Source organism: Hydra viridissima, unplaced genomic scaffold (genome assembly GCF_058129835.1).
Source record: "Hydra viridissima isolate aposymbiotic clone 2 unplaced genomic scaffold, HvirCarnegie_v1 scaffold_10, whole genome shotgun sequence".
NCBI lineage: Eukaryota > Metazoa > Cnidaria > Hydrozoa > Anthoathecata > Hydridae > Hydra > Hydra viridissima.
Genome location: NW_028324309.1, coordinates 11,093,563 through 11,112,150, shown reverse-complemented (window position 1 = coordinate 11,112,150; position 18,588 = coordinate 11,093,563). Strand labels below are relative to the sequence as shown.

Here is an 18,588-nt window from a genome sequence, read left to right as displayed (position 1 = left end):
ATGTTCCATATTCATAAAAAGGGGCAAATACGTTCTCTCAGCTTCCACCTTCAAAGTTTGCTTTTGTTAATTGACTAATTTGCTTTTAATATAGGTGATGCATCCTGTGACCTGGTAGCTTCATTCATGAACCGTTCATTAACTACACACAAAATTTTAAACACTGTCATGTCTCTTTGAAATCCATGGTTGAATGAAATAATAGCTGAGTTTAAAGATAGTTCTAAAGAACGTTTCCAAATAGCATCATTCAAGTTTTCACTACAGTTTTGTGTTTGACTGTGAAGGCACTTGTTTAGTAAATCTTAATCCAATAGATTTTTAAAATTCTTTTCAATAAATTATTTAATTTAAATTTTTTCAATTGTTTTAAATTGTTTTGGTTTTAAATATCTGTATTTTGGCTCAAGACATGTTGATTCCTTCTAAATCTTTTTTTTTTTTTTTTACCAAGTCTTTTAGTTTTAAGTTCTTAAAGTTTTAGAAATTTTGCAACAATGTTTAGTATAAAGCAACTAATTCGTTGCTGTGGGCTTAAATTATAGCAAAAAGTTACAAGAAGCCAAATAAGACCTAAAAACTTTTATTTCTTGTATAATAAGTTAATGTACATTGTCTCTAGAGGTTCCAATTTTTCAAATATTCCCAAATAAACGGTTGCTATGGGCGTTGCTAGATAAATAAACTCAACCCTTCCTATTTATAAGCTTCATTAGATCATTTTATACCTAAATTTTTATCGATAAAATTGCTCGCATCAGGTTTGAAGTATTAGAAATTCACTTTCTCAAAAATCTCAAAAAAAAAAAGAATAAATAAATACGTTTAAAACTGAAGGTTCATTACTTAAAAAAAAATCAAAATAATACCAAATCAGCGATTGATCCAAATTGAAACCAAGTTTGTATCGCATTAAAATGTCTTAGGATTATTCCTAAAGTTTTAATGACAGTTTATAAATAGATAATGAAAAAAATATCCACAGTGTAATTCCACAACAAATTACAAAAGTTTTTAGAATTTTTGAACCTTAACTCAAACTCACTCAAAGTTTTTACAACTGGTTTAATCTATTGTACGGGTCGAATGTACAAAATTTCAGCGGAGGTAAAACAAAAAATTTTCATGAGAAATTGAGGTTTGAATTTTGATCTGGTTTCCTAACAACACGGTTTTAAAGTAACATTAAATTTCTTTATTAGTGGGTTATAAGAGAAATAAATTTAAAAAGTTATGAAGCTAAACGTATAAAATACAGAATTAAAAAGCCTAGTTTATATAGGTAGACGCACTTCCTTACCAGGGCAGGGGGTCCAGCACCAAGCTAACTCCCTCTTCCCCCCCTTGTTCAGTTAAAAATGACAGGAAAGTTATCAATAACCCCAAAATCTATTTTTTGGTTATTGAGTAAATCTAATTTAAACGCACCTCTATATATATTTTTTTAAATCTCAAGCTGTTTGAAAAATAATAATCTCGCATGTTTGAAAAATTTACAAAGAAAAACCTCAACTTTTTTTTAAATATTTCTTTAAACTAAATTTGTTACATTTAAGCTGCGGGTTCTGTTGAAATTAGTTTCCAAACTTCATCTTTTCATTTTCACCCTTTTAAATACAAAGTTGTAAAAAGCAGTGTCTTCATACTACTTTATACAATCCCTTCCTACTTTACACACTCCTTTATAAAACTTCATTTTCTCTCCGTTATATCTATCATTATATCTCCATTATATCTATCATGATGTATTTCCCGTTGCCGATTTCCTATCCTAAATCTTAGGCTGTAGTAAACCTAACACATTAAACTTTATCTTGATAAAATTCAAACAAAACGTCTGGTGTGAATATTTGGCTTTTTAACAGATGCATCAAACTCTTAAGACTTAAACGGTTAACTTAACTCTCATGGCAACTTTGCTTGAGAAGTGGAAAACTCGTTCTTTTTCAACAATTGTACAAAAACTTTTGTACTTTTCTGCACATCCATTTGTGAAGAAATTAGGTCTGCAAGTTTTCCTCTTAGTTCTAGAATGTCGGATAACGTGTGTGAGTGCGTGTAAGTGCTGCTGTTTGTATATCTCATTCTTACATAGTTTGCATTGAAAATGTTGAGTTTTGAGTAGAAAAAGTTAAGTTCTGCTTCTTCAAAACTTTTTATGACGTATCAAAAGTATAACCAAACGCCAGGAAGTCATCTTCGTACATATCGTAAAGTTGTTGAATTTCTAAACGCGAAACATTTAAAAAATATCTTTGCATTATAGCGCTAGATTTACTTTTATACCGATCACTTGTGTTTTGAGGAAAATAAAATCTTTCGCTTAGACCAGCATTCCTTAATATAGCAGCAGAATCCTCTAATAATGTTTCCATCTTTCCTAGATAATCATATTTGTAATGGCAAGGTGAGCATAACATTGTCATGAGGTTCCAATGTTCGTCATAGGCTTTTCTTTGTATAACAAATTTAATAAACTCGGAAAACGTTACTCCGACTCCGCTCCTGTATTCATCTTCTGTTAAGTTGTTACGGAACAAACGAAGAATTTGCTGGCCGTACACTTTTTGAAAATGGGTGCTATACGGCTCCTCGAACTTATTTCGATAGGTAGCTACTAGTCTTTCAAACGGATGTCGTGTAATAAGAAAAGTATAGTAGTTCCTTTCGCGAAGTACTCTTTGTGATGCGTTAATGTATCGAAACATTTCGTACGGAAGATCATGAACCTATAAATTGTTAAATAAATCTTAATACGAGCAAGATTTCTTTGATTTATGGGATTCAGTGAATTGTATTGTAAGAGAACCAAGTGTTGTTTTAAAAACTGAATTTTTTTTTTTTGTCAAAAAATCCAAAAAACACAAATATTTTTTACAAATAAATAATATTTTTGTAAAGTTCTATGCTCATTTATTTATATAATACAGACTAAAATTTTTATAAGTTAGTTACACTGACTATGAACTTTTACCAACGTACTTCTGCGACTTAACATTACTGGTATCAAGGATTTTCTTAACACATTTTCTGCATCCTTTTTAAACTTAAAAGAAATTTTAAAAATTTTTTGGGAATTTAAAAAAAGGAAATACATTAACTTACTGCATTTTTATCCAAACTGAATGCTTGCTCAAAGGTTAATTTTTCATCAAACACTTGGAACAGCCGCTTCCATGTTGTGCAAGCAGCCTTTGGGATGAAGCAGTATAACAGCCTTACTTTATCAGAGTATAACATATAATTGATATTAATCTCATCCCTCATTTGGTTGCAAAACTTAAATAGAGTTTTCTTTCGATCCTTCTGGAGTTGTAACAACTCTATCTAGTATCATCAATATACATGCATATACATATACATATATATATATATATATATATATATATATATATATATATATATATATATATATATATATATATATATGTATATATACAAGTGTTATGATGTAAAGAAACTAAATACTACCTTTTTCTTGTAAAAAGTCTTGTTTGTTTTTTCATAAACTACTTCCAAACTAGCTACAATAAAAAAAATATCAAAATAATAAAGTAATAAATTATTTTATCTACTCCCATCTTTTTTTTGTGCATATTCTAAAATATCTTCTTTGGTAGCTGATATGTTTTTATCTAAGTCTAATTTACTAACAATAAAAGAGGTCGTTATTTAAATAATATTTACTTTCCAAGGACGGGAAACTAAAAGAGTTAATCGCCCATTTACTAATCTGCAGAAAAAAATTTACTGATAAAGAAAATGAAATCGCTCTATGAAAGATATCAAACCCGATATAAACCTTGATAAAAAAAAAATTCTTTCTCATCTTTTTCGTTGGTTATGATAAAATTTGAAACAAACTAATTTACCGTGAATCGGATGAATAAACTTCCATCTATGTGAACTATAATAGTAAACCGTGTAAATTACTTCTGTGGCCACGAGACCAGCTATTAAGATCCATATAATCTTTACTACGTTTATCCACATCAAACGCCGTAATAAATATCATCAAAACAATAATTTAATCGCTGTCAATTTAGAACAGTAAGTTCTGAGCAAAATACCTTTTTACTGGTGGATGTTGAAAAAGAGACCTACTCTTCTGATTGGCGTTTCCTAAGTAACACCAATTTGATTAATAGCAATGCATATATTAGATATACATTAGTATAACAACAAAAAGCAGCAAGTAAAAGTGTACAAAAAATGCTTGCAATAATTATAACGATAATAATAATAATAGTAATAATAATAATAATAATAATAATAATAATAATAATAATAATAATAATAATAATAATAATAATAATAATAATAATAATAATAATAATAATAATAATAATAATAATAATAATAATAATAATAATAATAATAATAATAATAATAATAATAATAATAATAATAATAATAATAATAATAATAATAATAATAATAATAATAATAATAATAATAATAATAATAATAATAATAATAATAATAATAATAATAATAATAATAATAATAATAATAATAATAATAATAATAATAATAATAATAATAATAATAATAATAATAATAATAATAATAATAATAATAATAATAATAATAATAATAATAATAATAATAATAATAATAATAATAATAATAATAATAATAATAATAATAATAATAATAATAATAATAATAATAATAATAATAATAATAATAATAATAATAATAATAATAATAATAATAATAATAACAATAATATAACAAAAAAAGATACAATGAAAAAGGAAATAAAAATACAGGAACTAAAACAATTTAAAAAAAATAACAACAGTTGCTTTTTTTATTCTAAGTAAAATGAATAGTGAGAAAAATTATTTAAAAAAAGGGATAATCATAATAATAAGAATAACACTAAAATTTGGTTTTCAACAAACCACTCAAATACAAATCGGTACTTTGATGGATTGATGTTTCAGATTTATTTATGATAACATGATAGTGTTTATTAAAAATTAATTACAATAAACACTATCATGTTACCATAAATGAATCTAAAACAAAAAAAAAAAACAAAAAAAAAAAAGTGATAACATTTTGATGGACTGGCTATCAAATGGTATGCTATCAAATGTTTTTATGTAATAAAAACTGATTTTTATGTAAAAAAAAAAAGGAAAACCATAAAAAGTACAGCAACAAAATGGCACTATCTTACTAAGACTTCGTGATAAGAATTTAGCTTTTTTTTGCTGTGCTTTTTTGTGGTTTTCTTTCTCTCTTTTTTTTTTTGCCGTGAATTTGATTGGTTCTTAGCTAATATCTATACTTTTTCTTTACTGGTAACAGTTAAAAATGACGTTTGACTTAAACGTAGATAATTAAGAGCCTGTGAAGTTTGTATACGTCGAGCTAATTTTCAGGTTAACCACAAAAAATTTGTTTAACTCTCGCCTGTCTGAAAATGCGTCATTATAGCTTTTTGTTTGATCCATGAATAACTACGCTCGTAATCTTTCACACAAACGTGCCCCAGCCTTTTGTGTTTAAAACTAGCTTTTCAACGGCATGCATTCAACATTCGATCGCATAAATTTTTGTTTGAACTCGAGATTCTTCTATTGTCTTAGATTACCGCGGACATTTTAGAGATCTTATACGACCACGGTGTAACGATAGAAAAATGTTGATTTGTTAATGCAATAAAATGTTCGAAGTAGTTTTCAATTTCATTTTAAGAGGAACTTTTTTTTTCCCTCGCATTGAGACAAAAAACAATATTTGCTTTTTATCTGTCAGTGAATCGGCAACAGAAAATTACAATTTTGAAGTTAGATTAGTTACACTCGCTGTTCTCGGACTTAAAAAAATCATAAAGTATAACTTGTCTAAAAATAAGAAATATTGCTACTTTTAGACAAGGTATACTTTCTGATATCATCTAAATACTCAAGGAATATAAATATATTTAAATTTATAAATACCCGATAAAAAAATATTCCCTAGTTGTTTTGAGCATGGACGCATAAGAGATGGACGTCCAACGTTTTTTATGCGAATCATGCTTGTGGCGCATTGTTACAAATCTTTTGTTTAAACAATAGAAGTAATTCTCTTAAACTCTACTAATTCTCTTAAAGTCTGTCGGACTCTTCGAAAATTTTTGGTCTCGTCTAACTAGTCGCAACAACTTCCTTTTATTTATTGAAGATGATATATATTATCAAGATATCTAACTCGCGCTTCAGCAGTGTAAGCGTCTGCATATCGTTTCATTTCCATGTCGTTATCATTCCGACATGATATTGGAAAAAAAAGTGTCATAGGAATGGTTACGACAAAATACCGTTTTTAAGATATTGACCGGTATTGTAGTTAGTTTAAATTTCGGTATATACCGGAACTCAAGTCATTTGAATTAAATATTTAAGGTAACCGATTAAAATTCTTCGATTGGTAATCGTAAGTCCTACATACTGAAAAGTTTACTGCGTTTTTTTTTTAAAAGAAACTAGTACTAGTAGCCCCAAAATCTATTAGTACTAAGTTAATTTTTGATAAGAAACTTATTTTGTTAAGGGTTGGGTGAATATTTCCTAATTTGTTTTGTTCAGAGACAAACCTGAGGATTATATTAAATTGAATGATATTGATGGAATTCATATAATTTTAGTTGACTTAAAACATTTAATCTTACTTGTTAACATGTTCAAATTGCATTTTATGTACTTTTTCTCTTTTGATACTTAAGAAACTTTTAGTACTAGAGTTGTTAAAAAGTACCCATTAAATAAGAAACTCTTTAGTACAAGCTCATTTGCTTAGTTTCTCATATTAAAAAAAAAAAACGTGTATAATGTAGTAACTACATTTTTTTTTTTAAATTTGAAAGTGAAATTTAATAGTCACAACACTTATTGCGAAAAATTTAATCGCTATTATTTTAACGTGCTCCCAAAGAATAATAGAAAGCGAAGAAAAATTCATATCATCATTAGACCCGCCAAAGGCAGATGAGTCTGAGAAAAAAGTTTTGTAATGATCAATTAAATGCATTAGGCCGGGCGAATAAAAAAGAGCAATTGCTTTTACTCAGTAATTGGTCAGCTTTACGTGAAAAAGTCTTCAACTTTTCTTAAGTTTTTATTCACGTAAAATTGAGCAATTACTGAGTAAATTGCTTACCTTTACGTGAATAAAAATGAGGAAAACTGCTGAAGTTTTTATTTACGTAAAGCTGACCAATTACTGAGTAAAAGCAATTGCTCATTTTTATTCACCCGGCCAATTGTTTCTTTTTTTAATGCGACAAATTAAACTCCTTATCGTTTAACCAATGAGAGTTACTAATTCAAAAGTGCCTTACATGATGTGTAACTGTTACACGTGTTTATGTTTGTTTTGTAAATTACAGTTTAATGTTTAATGTATATATTTTCTAATAGATATTAAATTATATAACTGGCTAACTGCAAACCTCCTCGATTACCGCCTCTGAAACCCACTTTAAAATCTTTAAAGAAGGATATGAACCTATAAGAAAGTTAACAGCGTCCTGCAAACTGCTCAGACAAAATCTTTTTGCCAATTTTTTAATTAATGATAAAACAGAAGATGGAAAAGGAAGCCGGAAATAAATATTTTTTTTATTGTTAAACGGCCTTTACAAGTCACAGCGCATTAAAGCAGCACGAAACATGAAATCAACAAGAAAGCAATTTGTTAGAAAAAAAAAGCTTATTAACAGGAAAATGCAAAGTGCAACATACATTACAGCTTGTAAACAAAAACTTATGAGAACGCAACTGAAAATGAATTACGCATTTATCAAAAAGCAAAGAAATCTTTAAAATTAAGCTCAATGGGAAATATTCTAAGATTAATTAGGTATTTAAAATTCCTTAATATTTTATAAGCAGCTTTCAATAAAGGTACACAAAATACTTTACGATGTTTAGCTCATCATATAATTACTGTACAACACTACTAAAAAGACATCACTTGATAACTCTAACTTTTATAACGTCACCTTATCATCTTTCTCTTCATTAGAGAAATTAATTTATAGGAGGGCATAGTTGGTACTGAGTCATCGTATTCTCACCAATCTATTCTGCTAGCCTAACACTATGTTCCAAAACAGATCTTATAACACCTCGCAATTTATCAGATTTTGTATTGAGCTGTTTTATTGCTGTTGTTGAGGTTTATTATCACGACTTCCACCACGGTTACCACCACGCGAACCTCCTCGATTACCGCCTCTGAAACCTCCCCGATTCCCTCCTCGGAATTCACCACCACGTCCCCCACGGCTACCACCACGATGACCATCCTAATAACGAAAAATTAACAACTTAATTTGCTAGTTATGCATTTAACGTGCATCAAACTTTTAAAATAAAGACTTTGGTGAAAACGAAAGTTTACCGATTCACTAAAATATACAATAACATAAGTATCGAATTTTATGACGAAAATAACGATCATTTTACTACTAATTAATCTTTAAAACTGAAATCAAAGAAGTTTCAACAAAACACTACCTGTTTAATTCCACCACGGAAATTTCCGCCTGTGGCAGCACCATTATTACCACCACGATTTCCTCTACCACCCCTGCCTCCAAAACCGCGACCACCACGGTGATCACCTCTGCTGCCACGGTTTCCTCTGAAACCTCCACTGCTATGAAAGTTTTGATTTTCAGGAACTATAATGGAAAAAAGTACTTATCATTAAAGTATCTAAAAATTATATGCATTAAGTAAAAGTTTATATAATAAAAAATTTAAAAAGTAATATTGCAAACAATATTTGATGAGATCAATTTCTTAACTAATAAAAAAAAACAAAACAAAAAAAAACAATAATTTCACAATAAAATTATTCTATGATTACATGGGAAATTACTTACCAGACTGCCATCCTGGCTCTTGTGCTGGAGCCTGCTCCCAGCCAGCATCTGAATTATCAGCTACCCCATTTTCATATGCCTCATCTGAAGGTAAGTGAAAGTTTCTTGGTACAAACTCAGGACTAACAGGATTTAAAGAAGCTTGCTGACCATCACCATGAACTAAAGAAATAAAATCTCAACATACTATATGACTAAAATTATGACTATTATTCTCTTCAATCTTGCTTAACACATTTTAACGATAATCATATACAGTGGAGAAAATAGAATTAGCCTCACCATGTGCTGATCCAATATTTTGTAAATCTGTAAACAAGTTTGTGCGGTACAACTTTTGTATCCACACACATATAATTACTGTTACAAACAACAACTTTTTAGATTATAATATAGCATAATTAAATTGCGGTACATTTGATAAAACCATAAATTGTATAATACTTGATATTTGCGGTAACAAATAGAATTAGCCTCATCAATAATTATTTTCAGTTTACTTGTATATTTTGATCTGGTGATACGCATTTGTGAGTTAGTTTTTTATTATTATTTGTAAGTTAAACAAAGACTGTGAAATCAGTGCTCATAAAGTTTTTAACAATTGGTTTTTGATACCTTAATTTGAAATGGGACGTGGTAAGTGTTTAACGAATGATGAATTAGCAGTAATCAAAGCATACAAAGATACAGGCTTATCTAATCAGGAAATTGCGAAGAATATTAAAAGATTTCTAAAAGTGGTTAACAATTCCTTCAAGATTGGCATTAATTATGGAGCTTATAAGGGAAGTGGTAGCAAACGTAAAATTGATAATCGTACTAAACGAGTTATTGTACGTCGTGCTGCTGCTCAGCACATGACTGCATATTAAATTCATGCTGATTTACAATTACCTGTATCTGGTCAACGTGTGAGACAAATCTTACATGAAGATCCAAACACAGTTTGGAAAAAGCGTAAACCAAAACCAAAACTTACTGCTCGTCATAAAAAGGTTAGATTACAATTTGCAAAAGAACACATGTCTTGGAAAGAAGAGTGGCATCAAGTTCTCTTTAGTGATGAAAAAAAGTTCAATCTAGATGGTCCTGATGGCTATCAATATTACTGGCACGATCTTTGAAAAGAGAAAGAAACTCGGATGAGTCGTAACTTTGGAGGTGGAAATGTTATTGTTATGGGGGCTTTTTCCTTTGCTGGAAAACTTCCACTGGCATGGATTTCAACAAAAATGAATTCACAGGACTACATTGACTTATTAGAAATAAGTTTACTTGAACATGGTGAGAAATTGATGGGTGAAACTTTCACTTTCCAACAAGATAATGCTACTATCCATAATTCAAAGCTTACAAAAGCTTGGTTTAGAGAAAAAAATATTCACGTAATGGAATGGCCCGCACGTAGTCCAAATCTTAACCCAATTGAAAATCTATGGGGAATACTTTCTAGAAAGGTTTATGAAAATGGTAAGCAATTTGAATGCACCTTGGAGCTGAAAACTTGTATCAGAGAAGCTTGGAATGAAATATCTATAGAAACTATCCAAAATCTTGTGACTAGTATGTCAAACTGCATATTTGAAGTCATTAAAAATTCAGGAAGCTATACTAAATGAGCGTAAAAACAACATATTTTCTTTATTTTTTGTATATAACGTTAATGAGGCTAATTCAATTTTCTCCACAAATTGAAATTTCTCCAAAACTTTTAATTTTTTTTCCATTTGGAATTAATTAACCATACCAATTTATAAACTTTTTAGTTGTTGTAGAAGTAATAAGAAATAAAGTAGATTTCATAATTGTTTACCTGCGATTTTTGTTAAATTAGAACAAAAAATAGAGGCTAATTCTATTTTCTCCGCTGTATATATTTTTTTAGCAAGAACATTTTTTTTTATTCATTTATCCAAATAAAAAAGGAAAAAAGGGAAACATTTGAAAGTCTCTATCACAATCTATATAGGGGAAGTGGGGGCATAACCGCATATGGAGGCATAACCGTTTTTCAACATTTCCCTTTGAAGAATATTATCTAAAATGGCAAAAAGCATATCATGCGTCAGTAAATCAGTTTCCTTCATTTCAATTCTGTCAAAAAGAACTCCTAATGCTTTTCTGGGAAGTTGTACATAATAATGTCTATTTTGATAAAAATATTATATTTACATCATATATTTCCAGACCTTTTTTTTAAGGATTAAGCAATATTTGATTTTAGTGTTAAACATATTTGTTATCAGCATTAATTCAGCAAGTAAAAACCGTTTTTGACATCGGTGTAACTTAATAAGCAACCTATGAAACTGCATTCTTTCTAAAAGCTGTCCTCTGGGACAGAATCGCATAGACGCACAGGAGGCACAACCATATACTTTTGATATTTTTCATTGTTAGATAATTATGAATGACAATAATCACAATCGTCACACTTGAATGCTTCATGTAAAAACTTAAATAGAAATAGTATTGTTTTGAAATGTCGGAAATAAGATTTTGTATTTTTTAATTTAATTTTTATGAGCTTTTAATTAAAATTTAAAGCTAAGAGTATAAATCGATATCTTTTTATATTAAATATAACAAGATATCGATTTATACTCTTAGCAATATATAACATATATTACATTACATAATATATAATAATCACCAGATATACATATAATATTTACCAGATATAAATATAATATTTATGTATATCTGGTGATTATCATATATTATAGGTATATAATTATGCATTTCCTAATTTGAATATATAAACCTATATATATGTATATATAATACATATATACATATTGTATATATATATAGGGTTCGGTTGTGCCTCCTATAGGGGCACAACTGTTTTTTTCACTAAGTTTAATTTTTGTGTTATAACATTTTCAAAAACCGTTTTATTTTTTCTTAATTGCAACAATTTAAAGCTTAATGATGTGTTTATTGAAATACACTGTTAAAAAAATGCATGCTGTTTTTATTTTCATACTCCATTAATCTAAACGTTACGGGGTCTGTTATGCCCCCACTTACCCTAATTAGATTTCATTAATATGAAAAGTTCCTACATTTTGAAAACTTCAAGAAAGATTATAAAAGAAAGTTGATAAAATTAAAGGTCACTTTGTTGCTATCAATGATTTTGACAAAAAAAAAAAAAAAAAAAAAAAAAAAAAAAAAAAAAAAAAAAAAAAAAAAAAATCCAGAAAGTAAGGATAATCTATATCTCCTTAATAAATGATCTGAAAAAAAGACAATTTTCTGACAAAAATATTCCATTTTAGAAATGCTCTTCAAAAGGGGAAATATCAGCTTTAAAACTATTATCATGATATCATTATCTCCTCGTAAAAATTACAAGATCATGATATTAAGGCTTGGACACTTTAAAGAGTTTTAAAATTTAGTGACTCCCCTAATAACTTTGTGTTTTGCTAGTTAAGAAAAAATTATAATATTTTCTAGAAAATTTTGATGAAACAAAAGAGAAAAAAGAAAGTATTTTAATGTTTCCTTTCTGTTTGCATTATGTTAAGCCCCATATTCAAGTTCGAATTGACTATTTTTTTTAGAATTTCGAAGACAAAAATGTTGATATTTAAAGTAATTGAGGTGCTAATAATTTTAAAGCATTTAAAAAAGCTGAGGAGAATTGTGTTTTCTCTCTTTTAATAAAGAAAATTACACCTAAGATATTATCAGTAAATTAAATAAATAAAAATCAAATTTTTTGATTTGTTTTGTATCTAAGAATATTTTTTACTAGAAATGTAGAACTTAATTTTTTACAACAGGAGCAGCTTGTTTTTGTATAATTAAGCTATCTACAAAGACAAGAATGCCCCAATGGGATAATACCAAGATAAATACCAATTACCAAGATGATTCAAAGCACTAGTATTTGAGCACATTATACTGTGTCTATAAGCTAATTAGAAACTTTTAGTATTAGCATACTTTACTTTTGAAATTCTACTGCATAGAAATGCACAATTTCTGTTAGTTGGAATTCCAAAATACACTAACGCTTAAATCATTAATACCACCATTAACAATTAAGTGATATTTGACTTATAAAAAGTTTAGATATTACTAAGTTCTTAATGTTAACATTTAATGGGGAAGTAAATAGAATATAAAAAAATCTCAGTTTGTTCAACTTGCAGCCAGTGAATATTTCTTAAAGTTAAGATTTTTTAAAGAATACCTACTTTTTTTATTTTTTAAATAATAAAAAAAGATAATTTGTTTTTCTCTTAACATTTAAAATTAGCCAGAAATACCTATTTCTCAGATGTGCCTATTCTTTATTCTCACATTTGGCAATTATATATATATAAATGTAAAGATAACAGAATACTTAACTAGATTTACATATACATTACTGCTACCTTTTCTTTGGAAGAATAAATCAGAATGCTTTTGCAGCAAATAATTGCTAAATAATTTGATTTCTGATTAACAAACCAAAACTATTTAAAAAACATAAAAATTTAAGGTAAGAGTTTAAACTTTATTCGGTATAATTCATACCAGAGATTTCTGATTCAGATAAGAAGTTATAAGTTTCTTCATTAGGAGTTCTTTGAACTTCTGGAGGAAGATCAACACCATCCAATGCAGGCAACTGCTCATCAAATCTAGTTGCGACTTCATTTATCTAATGAGAAATGAACATACTTTTACAAATCTCTCTCTTTTTTTAAATTGAGCAATTCCATGTCAATTCAATAAGGCTGTTTAACCTAACTTCCTTGATTTTGTTGCAAATTGGTATAGTTAAAGAGCTAAATGAAAAAATTTCCTAGAGAAACATGAAAATCCAATTATAAGTGGTTCTCACAATATTCAATTTTTAATTATTCCATTTAAGGCTGGTTTACATGTTCAAAAAGCCAAAATCAAACCTGTAGATATAATCATTCAGAAGTAATAAAATTATGTATTTACATTACAATTTTCATGCGGAATCTGTTTTTATGATTAAAAAACCTTTAAACTAAAAGATTGCTAGGTTAATTGCAAAATATTTTTATTCTTGGTTAAACAAGCTTTTGCACTGCTTTGTCAAGAGGTAAAATTGAAACTATCAAAATTCTTAATTAAACCATTTTCCTAGGTAGCTTTAAAAAAGGCTGATTTAAAAATGTAAATTTAAAAACTTAAAGAAATTTTAAAAATTTAAAATTAAATTAGTTTAAGTATTACATTTCCTACTTTCTTTTCTTTTTTAAGGTTTTTTTTACTTCCTGATGATGCATTATAAAGAACTTATCAACAAAAAAAAAGTATTTTAAAAAGACTCCAGTTAAATGCTTCAATTACTGATGAGCAATCTAGTTTAAACATGGCCATGAAAAAAAAAAAAAAAAAACAACAACAACAACAACAACAACAACAACTGAACTAAAACATAACAACTGAACTGAAACATATCAAATTCAATTTGTGAACATAAGAATTGAGTAAGGGCACAAAGCCTAATAATATAGTAGTAATAAAATTGCATCTGGGAAAAGTAATCACAGTTTCAACTTTTTCTTTTTTATTTGAGATTCTTTACTTCAGCACGTCAAGATTAAACTGAGACCAATTCAGACAAAATTTACCATAAAACTTAAATTAACACAGAAACACCAAATTTTTGAGAAATGTCATGTTAAATTAAAACAAGAGTTTTGTTTCTGACAGAAAGATAGATTCTTTCAGAATTCATTATGACAGAAGAATTTTGGTGGTAAATTTTTTTAAAGATTTAAAACAAGTTTTTTTCACTAAATATTTTCTTAAGGTTTGTATATTTTTCTGACTATAAATCTTTAGCTAAAAATTCAAAAAAAACTTTTTGTGAAAGATCCAAAAATTTCTGATTGGATATGAATTATTCAAATAAAGCCAATCAATTAACTTGCCTGCTCAATCTCAGTAATTTTGAGGTTATTTTTATTGATACAATTCTCTATACCATTATAATATAATGAACAAAATCATTCCCTATAAAACTAAACTTTATTAAATAAAAACTAGTTTAGACAGAAACTTTAGTAATTATTTATAGATAAGCTGAAATGTGTTTCCAAAGTTTTTTGTAATTTTTTTGTAAATGATACCAAGGTATTATATGACAAAAATTAATCAAAAATTTAATTAAATGATGCTACCACAAAATATTATTTCTATAAATTTAGACTTGCCTCCTCTTCATTTTCTGCTAGACCATCATGAAGTGTTTCAGGCTCAGCCGATGTTGTTTCATGAACTATGTGATTTACATTTTTATTCACACCATTCTCTTTATCTTTGTCAAAATATCCACATGATTTAATTTTTAAAATGAGTGCCCGCAGATCTTTATAAGTTGTACCATTTTCTAGGGCAGGCTGATCTTTACCTTCAACTACTTTTAGTAAATGTTCAGTTGCTTCTTTAACACGAACTGATAACTTATTCACTTTTGATAACTCTTCATCATTTGGGCTAACAAGATTAAAAAGAAGATCAAGATTATCAAAGTCATTCTTTGTCAAGAGACAAGCACTATTGACACCTGCTAGAAAGTCAGGACGCACATCTTCAGACAAATCACTAAGGATAGCTTGCACTTCAACAACTTGATGAAGTAACTGTTTTCCATTCAGGTCTCCTTGAGTTGCTTCAGTTGCTTTGGTTCTCTTTTGATCTCTCTTTAGAAGTTTTGTGTACTGAAATTTTAACCAATAAAATAAAAAACAACTATTTAACTATTTATAAGATGGCTTAACTGAAAAAAAATAGTAAAATCAACTATACTTCATCAAACCAATCTAAATACTACCTACTATTGCCTGATTAATCTAGATTAGCATACCACTTAGATGGTTAAGTATAAATACTTAACCATTTAAGTGGTTAAGTATTTATACTTCCACTTAGATGGTTAAGTATAAATACTTAACCATTTAAGTGGTATGCTAATCTAGATTAATGGGTTATTTTAAAAACCAAACCAACCTCTGCATCAAGATATGCCATGTTTTTACTCAATTCTTTCACTAACTCAAGACTGTTTTCCACAACTTTTAGATTTTCCAATGCTTTCTATAAAAATTAAAATGTTCATTACATTTCAAAGCTCATAATTTAGAAACAAAATTATAAAGATTAACTAATTTAATTTGATAGCACTCAATATAAATTTGCAGTTTTTTCTTTCAGAAACTAAAACGTATTGAGCAATAAAAATTACCTTTTGATCTTCATTCAATTCATTTCCTTCGTCAGCCTTTTTCTTTGTTTCAAGCAGTTTAATCTGAAACAAGTAAATAAACCTAAAAATATATTTACTAATTAAACTTTGAACAATCAATTTTTAAAAATTTAACAATTTATTATAAATATTAATATTTCATAGCAAGAAATATCATAATACATTCAACTGCAGTCTTGATTTTTATGTTAATGACTACATATCAAGGCATAACAATCTAGCAGACATTAATAACTTTTCTTATCATTATTATTTTTTTAAAAATGAGTCAATCTTCAGATACTAAGATGTTTAATTTAATACAAAAGACCAAATTTCTTAAAACCCTGCAATATCTTAATACCACACTGGTGGTATGAGAATATAAGGACTAAGGGACTTGCATCAACCTTCAAGAAACTTGAAAAGTCTAGTTAAGAATAAGCAATTAAAAAATTGATTGAATTGTTAAAACAATATCTGGTTTCAGATCCAGAGCATACTAAGACTAGATATGTTTTGAAATGAAACAGCTGTGAAATTTTTCATTTTTCTTTCTATATATAAAATCATTTATACTAAAAAGATTTTATGAAAATTTATCATAATTTTTAACTAAACTTTTAAAGTCTAGACTAGAATGGTTAAACTAGGCTTTGCTGACTTTACATATGAGGTTTTTGATAGATTAGATTTTGATAACAATTTTCAGATTAACTTTTGCACATTTTGTGTTAACAAAATTTTATGTTTAAAATGTTAATATTTTTTTGAATAGTGATTAAATATAAAGCATCCATTTTGGTTCAACATATAAAAGACCTCTATTTGCTAAATTGCTTTAGTAGCATATATTTCCCTAATTGGCCAGTTAAAGGGTTTGATGAACACATGTACACCTCCTTTTAAGTTATGGTCATTAAACATTACAAATTAGCATTGCATCTATATATTCAAAAAAACTCACAAATTAGACTTCATAAAAATAGATGTTAGTTATTGATACTAGTTTAATTAAGTCCATTAAATGAATTCATAAAACTAAAAATCATTTAAATTAAATTTGATGACACAGAGTTCTTCAAAGTATTTAAGACCATATACTAATGCTATAAAACGTTTTGTAGGCTCAGTTGCTAAAAAACTATAAGTACTTTGATTGAGAAGTATACCAATCTTTGTATAGATCTACATATGCCAATCTGACATTTAATGTGGAGTACAAATTTTCAGGGAAAAACGGTAATATCCAAACCACGTGGCGACTTTCGTCTTACCTTACGTTTCTCAAGATTTCTAAGCTTCTTCTCCATTACTGAAACAGCATGTTTTAATGGGTCTTGAAGAAGATCTGATGAGTTACCAACCTGAGGATTCGACTGAGAAGATTTCGATGAAACACTTGGCATTTTTTAATCGAATAAATTTTGAAAACTATCTAGAACAAGAATATAAGATAGAGACAGCACGCCCAGAAGCCGCGCTCGGAAGCGTATTGTAGATGAGAAGACGCACATGAGATCGTTGCGTCATTTTTATACAGCATTGTGGGATTTTCTAACCGCTTCTTGTTGTCAGGAATATCGTAAAACATCTTAAATATAAAGAAAAAGATATATTAATATGATTATATTATACTACTAATTAATTTTTACTAACACTAGATATATACCAATATTATCATATTAAAATGCTAATTAATTTTCAAAACTAGGAAAATTATTCTTAGAAAGTGAAATTCGTAAAAATTTTCATTAATGACATGTATTTTTAAACATGTTTCAAAATTTAAAAAAGTAATACATTAAAATTTGCCATATAAAATGGATTCAAATACATAATATATACATTAAAAAAACACAAGATGAAATTTTCATGACTTTGTTACAAGGACAAGCAGCAAACTCCATTGTCTGCACAGTCATAGGCGGACTTCTAAAAACATTGGATCATTTTAGTGATGAGCGGGGCATTTAGATGACAGAAAAAGGGAAATTAAGTTTTAAAATGATGGCTCACGCAGCAATCAGAATTTATCGCATACAAACTAAGTAACGATGTTTTGTTTTTCAATTTTTAACGAATTTTTTTTATCGATATTTATCGTTCTTTATCAATTTTTTAAGGTAAATTGATACTTTCATAAGTTTAATAACTCAGAACACTTTATGCGACTCAAATAACAACGTTTTTGGTGATATAAGTTTTCATTTATACATAAGTTCGTTATCTATAACGTGTTATAAAAATAATTTTCACGGTTTTAAACTAATAGCAATTCTGTGCAATACCTAAAAGAGTTGAAACAATATAACATAAAGAATACAAGGTAACGATTTTTCTTCTGGAATCTGATTATTTTATATGTCCAAATATAAAAATTGTTTTTAATTTGCTTTTTTCTAATGATTGATATACAAATTTGTAGTTTATTCGTTATTTTTTGTTAAAAAAATCAAAAACCAAAAGT

The 18,588-nt window shown here is 27.8% G+C and overlaps 7 protein-coding genes across 13 annotated transcripts in view; 5 read left to right on the top strand and 2 right to left on the bottom strand.

Annotated features, from left to right (window-relative positions):
* LOC145181042 (cysteine-rich protein 2-binding protein-like) overlaps positions 1 to 18,588 on the top strand; it is a 400,331-nt gene that overhangs the window by 16,269 nt on the left and 365,474 nt on the right. The window lies entirely within an intron of this gene.
* Positions 1 to 18,588, top strand: part of LOC145181378 (liprin-alpha-2-like) — a 391,227-nt gene that overhangs the window by 16,269 nt on the left and 356,370 nt on the right. The gene's annotated exons all lie outside the window — the stretch shown is intronic.
* Positions 1 to 18,588, top strand: part of LOC145180864 (tyrosine-protein kinase ABL1-like) — a 324,834-nt gene that overhangs the window by 16,269 nt on the left and 289,977 nt on the right. The window lies entirely within an intron of this gene.
* Positions 1 to 18,588, top strand: part of LOC145181231 (uncharacterized) — a 313,564-nt gene that overhangs the window by 16,269 nt on the left and 278,707 nt on the right. The window lies entirely within an intron of this gene.
* LOC145181932 (hamartin-like) overlaps positions 1 to 18,588 on the top strand; it is a 175,945-nt gene that overhangs the window by 16,269 nt on the left and 141,088 nt on the right. The gene's annotated exons all lie outside the window — the stretch shown is intronic.
* LOC145181220 (carbohydrate sulfotransferase 11-like) lies at positions 1,514 to 4,959 on the bottom strand. Of its 4 annotated transcripts, none has more exons than XM_090065603.1 (6): positions 4,911 to 4,959; positions 4,071 to 4,122; positions 3,873 to 3,907; positions 3,472 to 3,524; positions 3,106 to 3,327; positions 1,514 to 2,729 (listed from the first exon to the last, which is right to left on the bottom strand). In XM_090065603.1, exons 5-6 carry the CDS (start codon positions 3,265 to 3,267, stop codon positions 2,157 to 2,159), a joined length of 735 nt encoding a protein of 244 aa, XP_089921729.1. In that variant the 5' UTR covers positions 3,268 to 3,327; positions 3,472 to 3,524; positions 3,873 to 3,907; positions 4,071 to 4,122; positions 4,911 to 4,959; the 3' UTR covers positions 1,514 to 2,156. The 4 variants fall into 4 exon arrangements, with proteins under 4 accessions (XP_089921729.1, XP_089921730.1, XP_089921728.1 ...); XM_090065604.1 differs by having other exon boundaries at positions 4,932 to 4,959; XM_090065606.1 differs by lacking the exon at positions 4,911 to 4,959 and having other exon boundaries at positions 1,915 to 2,729; positions 3,106 to 3,323; positions 4,071 to 4,176.
* LOC145181001 (caprin-1-like) lies at positions 7,600 to 17,664 on the bottom strand. Of its 2 annotated transcripts, XM_090099436.1 has the most exons (8): positions 17,396 to 17,646; positions 16,119 to 16,181; positions 15,884 to 15,970; positions 15,088 to 15,594; positions 13,427 to 13,553; positions 8,891 to 9,052; positions 8,520 to 8,686; positions 7,600 to 8,308 (listed from the first exon to the last, which is right to left on the bottom strand). In XM_090099436.1, exons 1-8 carry the CDS (start codon positions 17,525 to 17,527, stop codon positions 8,162 to 8,164), a joined length of 1,392 nt encoding a protein of 463 aa, XP_089955562.1. In that variant the 5' UTR covers positions 17,528 to 17,646; the 3' UTR covers positions 7,600 to 8,161. The 2 variants fall into 2 exon arrangements, 1 of the variants encoding a protein (XP_089955562.1); XR_016456114.1 differs by lacking the exons at positions 7,600 to 8,308; positions 8,520 to 8,686; positions 8,891 to 9,052; positions 13,427 to 13,553 and adding an exon at positions 14,111 to 14,163 and having other exon boundaries at positions 14,227 to 15,594; positions 17,396 to 17,664.

What these genes read in the sequence shown, in the direction of transcription:
- LOC145181220 (XM_090065602.1), bottom strand. Translation starts at nt 3,993, where the DNA reads ATGTGGATAAACGTAGTAAAGATTATATGGATCTTAATAGCTGGTCTC. An exon ending in GTTTATTCATCCGATTCACG is followed by an intron (nt 3,525 to 3,872) that starts GTAAATTAGTTT and finishes TTTTTATTGTAG; the next exon opens with CTAGTTTGGAAGTAGTTTAT. An exon ending in TCAGTTTGGATAAAAATGCA is followed by an intron (nt 2,730 to 3,105) that starts GTAAGTTAATGT and finishes AACAATTTATAG; the next exon opens with GTTCATGATCTTCCGTACGA.
- LOC145181001 (XM_090099436.1), bottom strand. Translation starts at nt 17,527, where the DNA reads ATGCCAAGTGTTTCATCGAAATCTTCTCAGTCGAATCCTCAGGTTGGT. An exon ending in TGGCATATCTTGATGCAGAG is followed by an intron (nt 15,595 to 15,883) that starts GTTGGTTTGGTT and finishes TTAAAATTTCAG; the next exon opens with TACACAAAACTTCTAAAGAG. An exon ending in TAGCAGAAAATGAAGAGGAG is followed by an intron (nt 13,554 to 15,087) that starts GCAAGTCTAAAT and finishes ATTTCTCATTAG; the next exon opens with ATAAATGAAGTCGCAACTAG.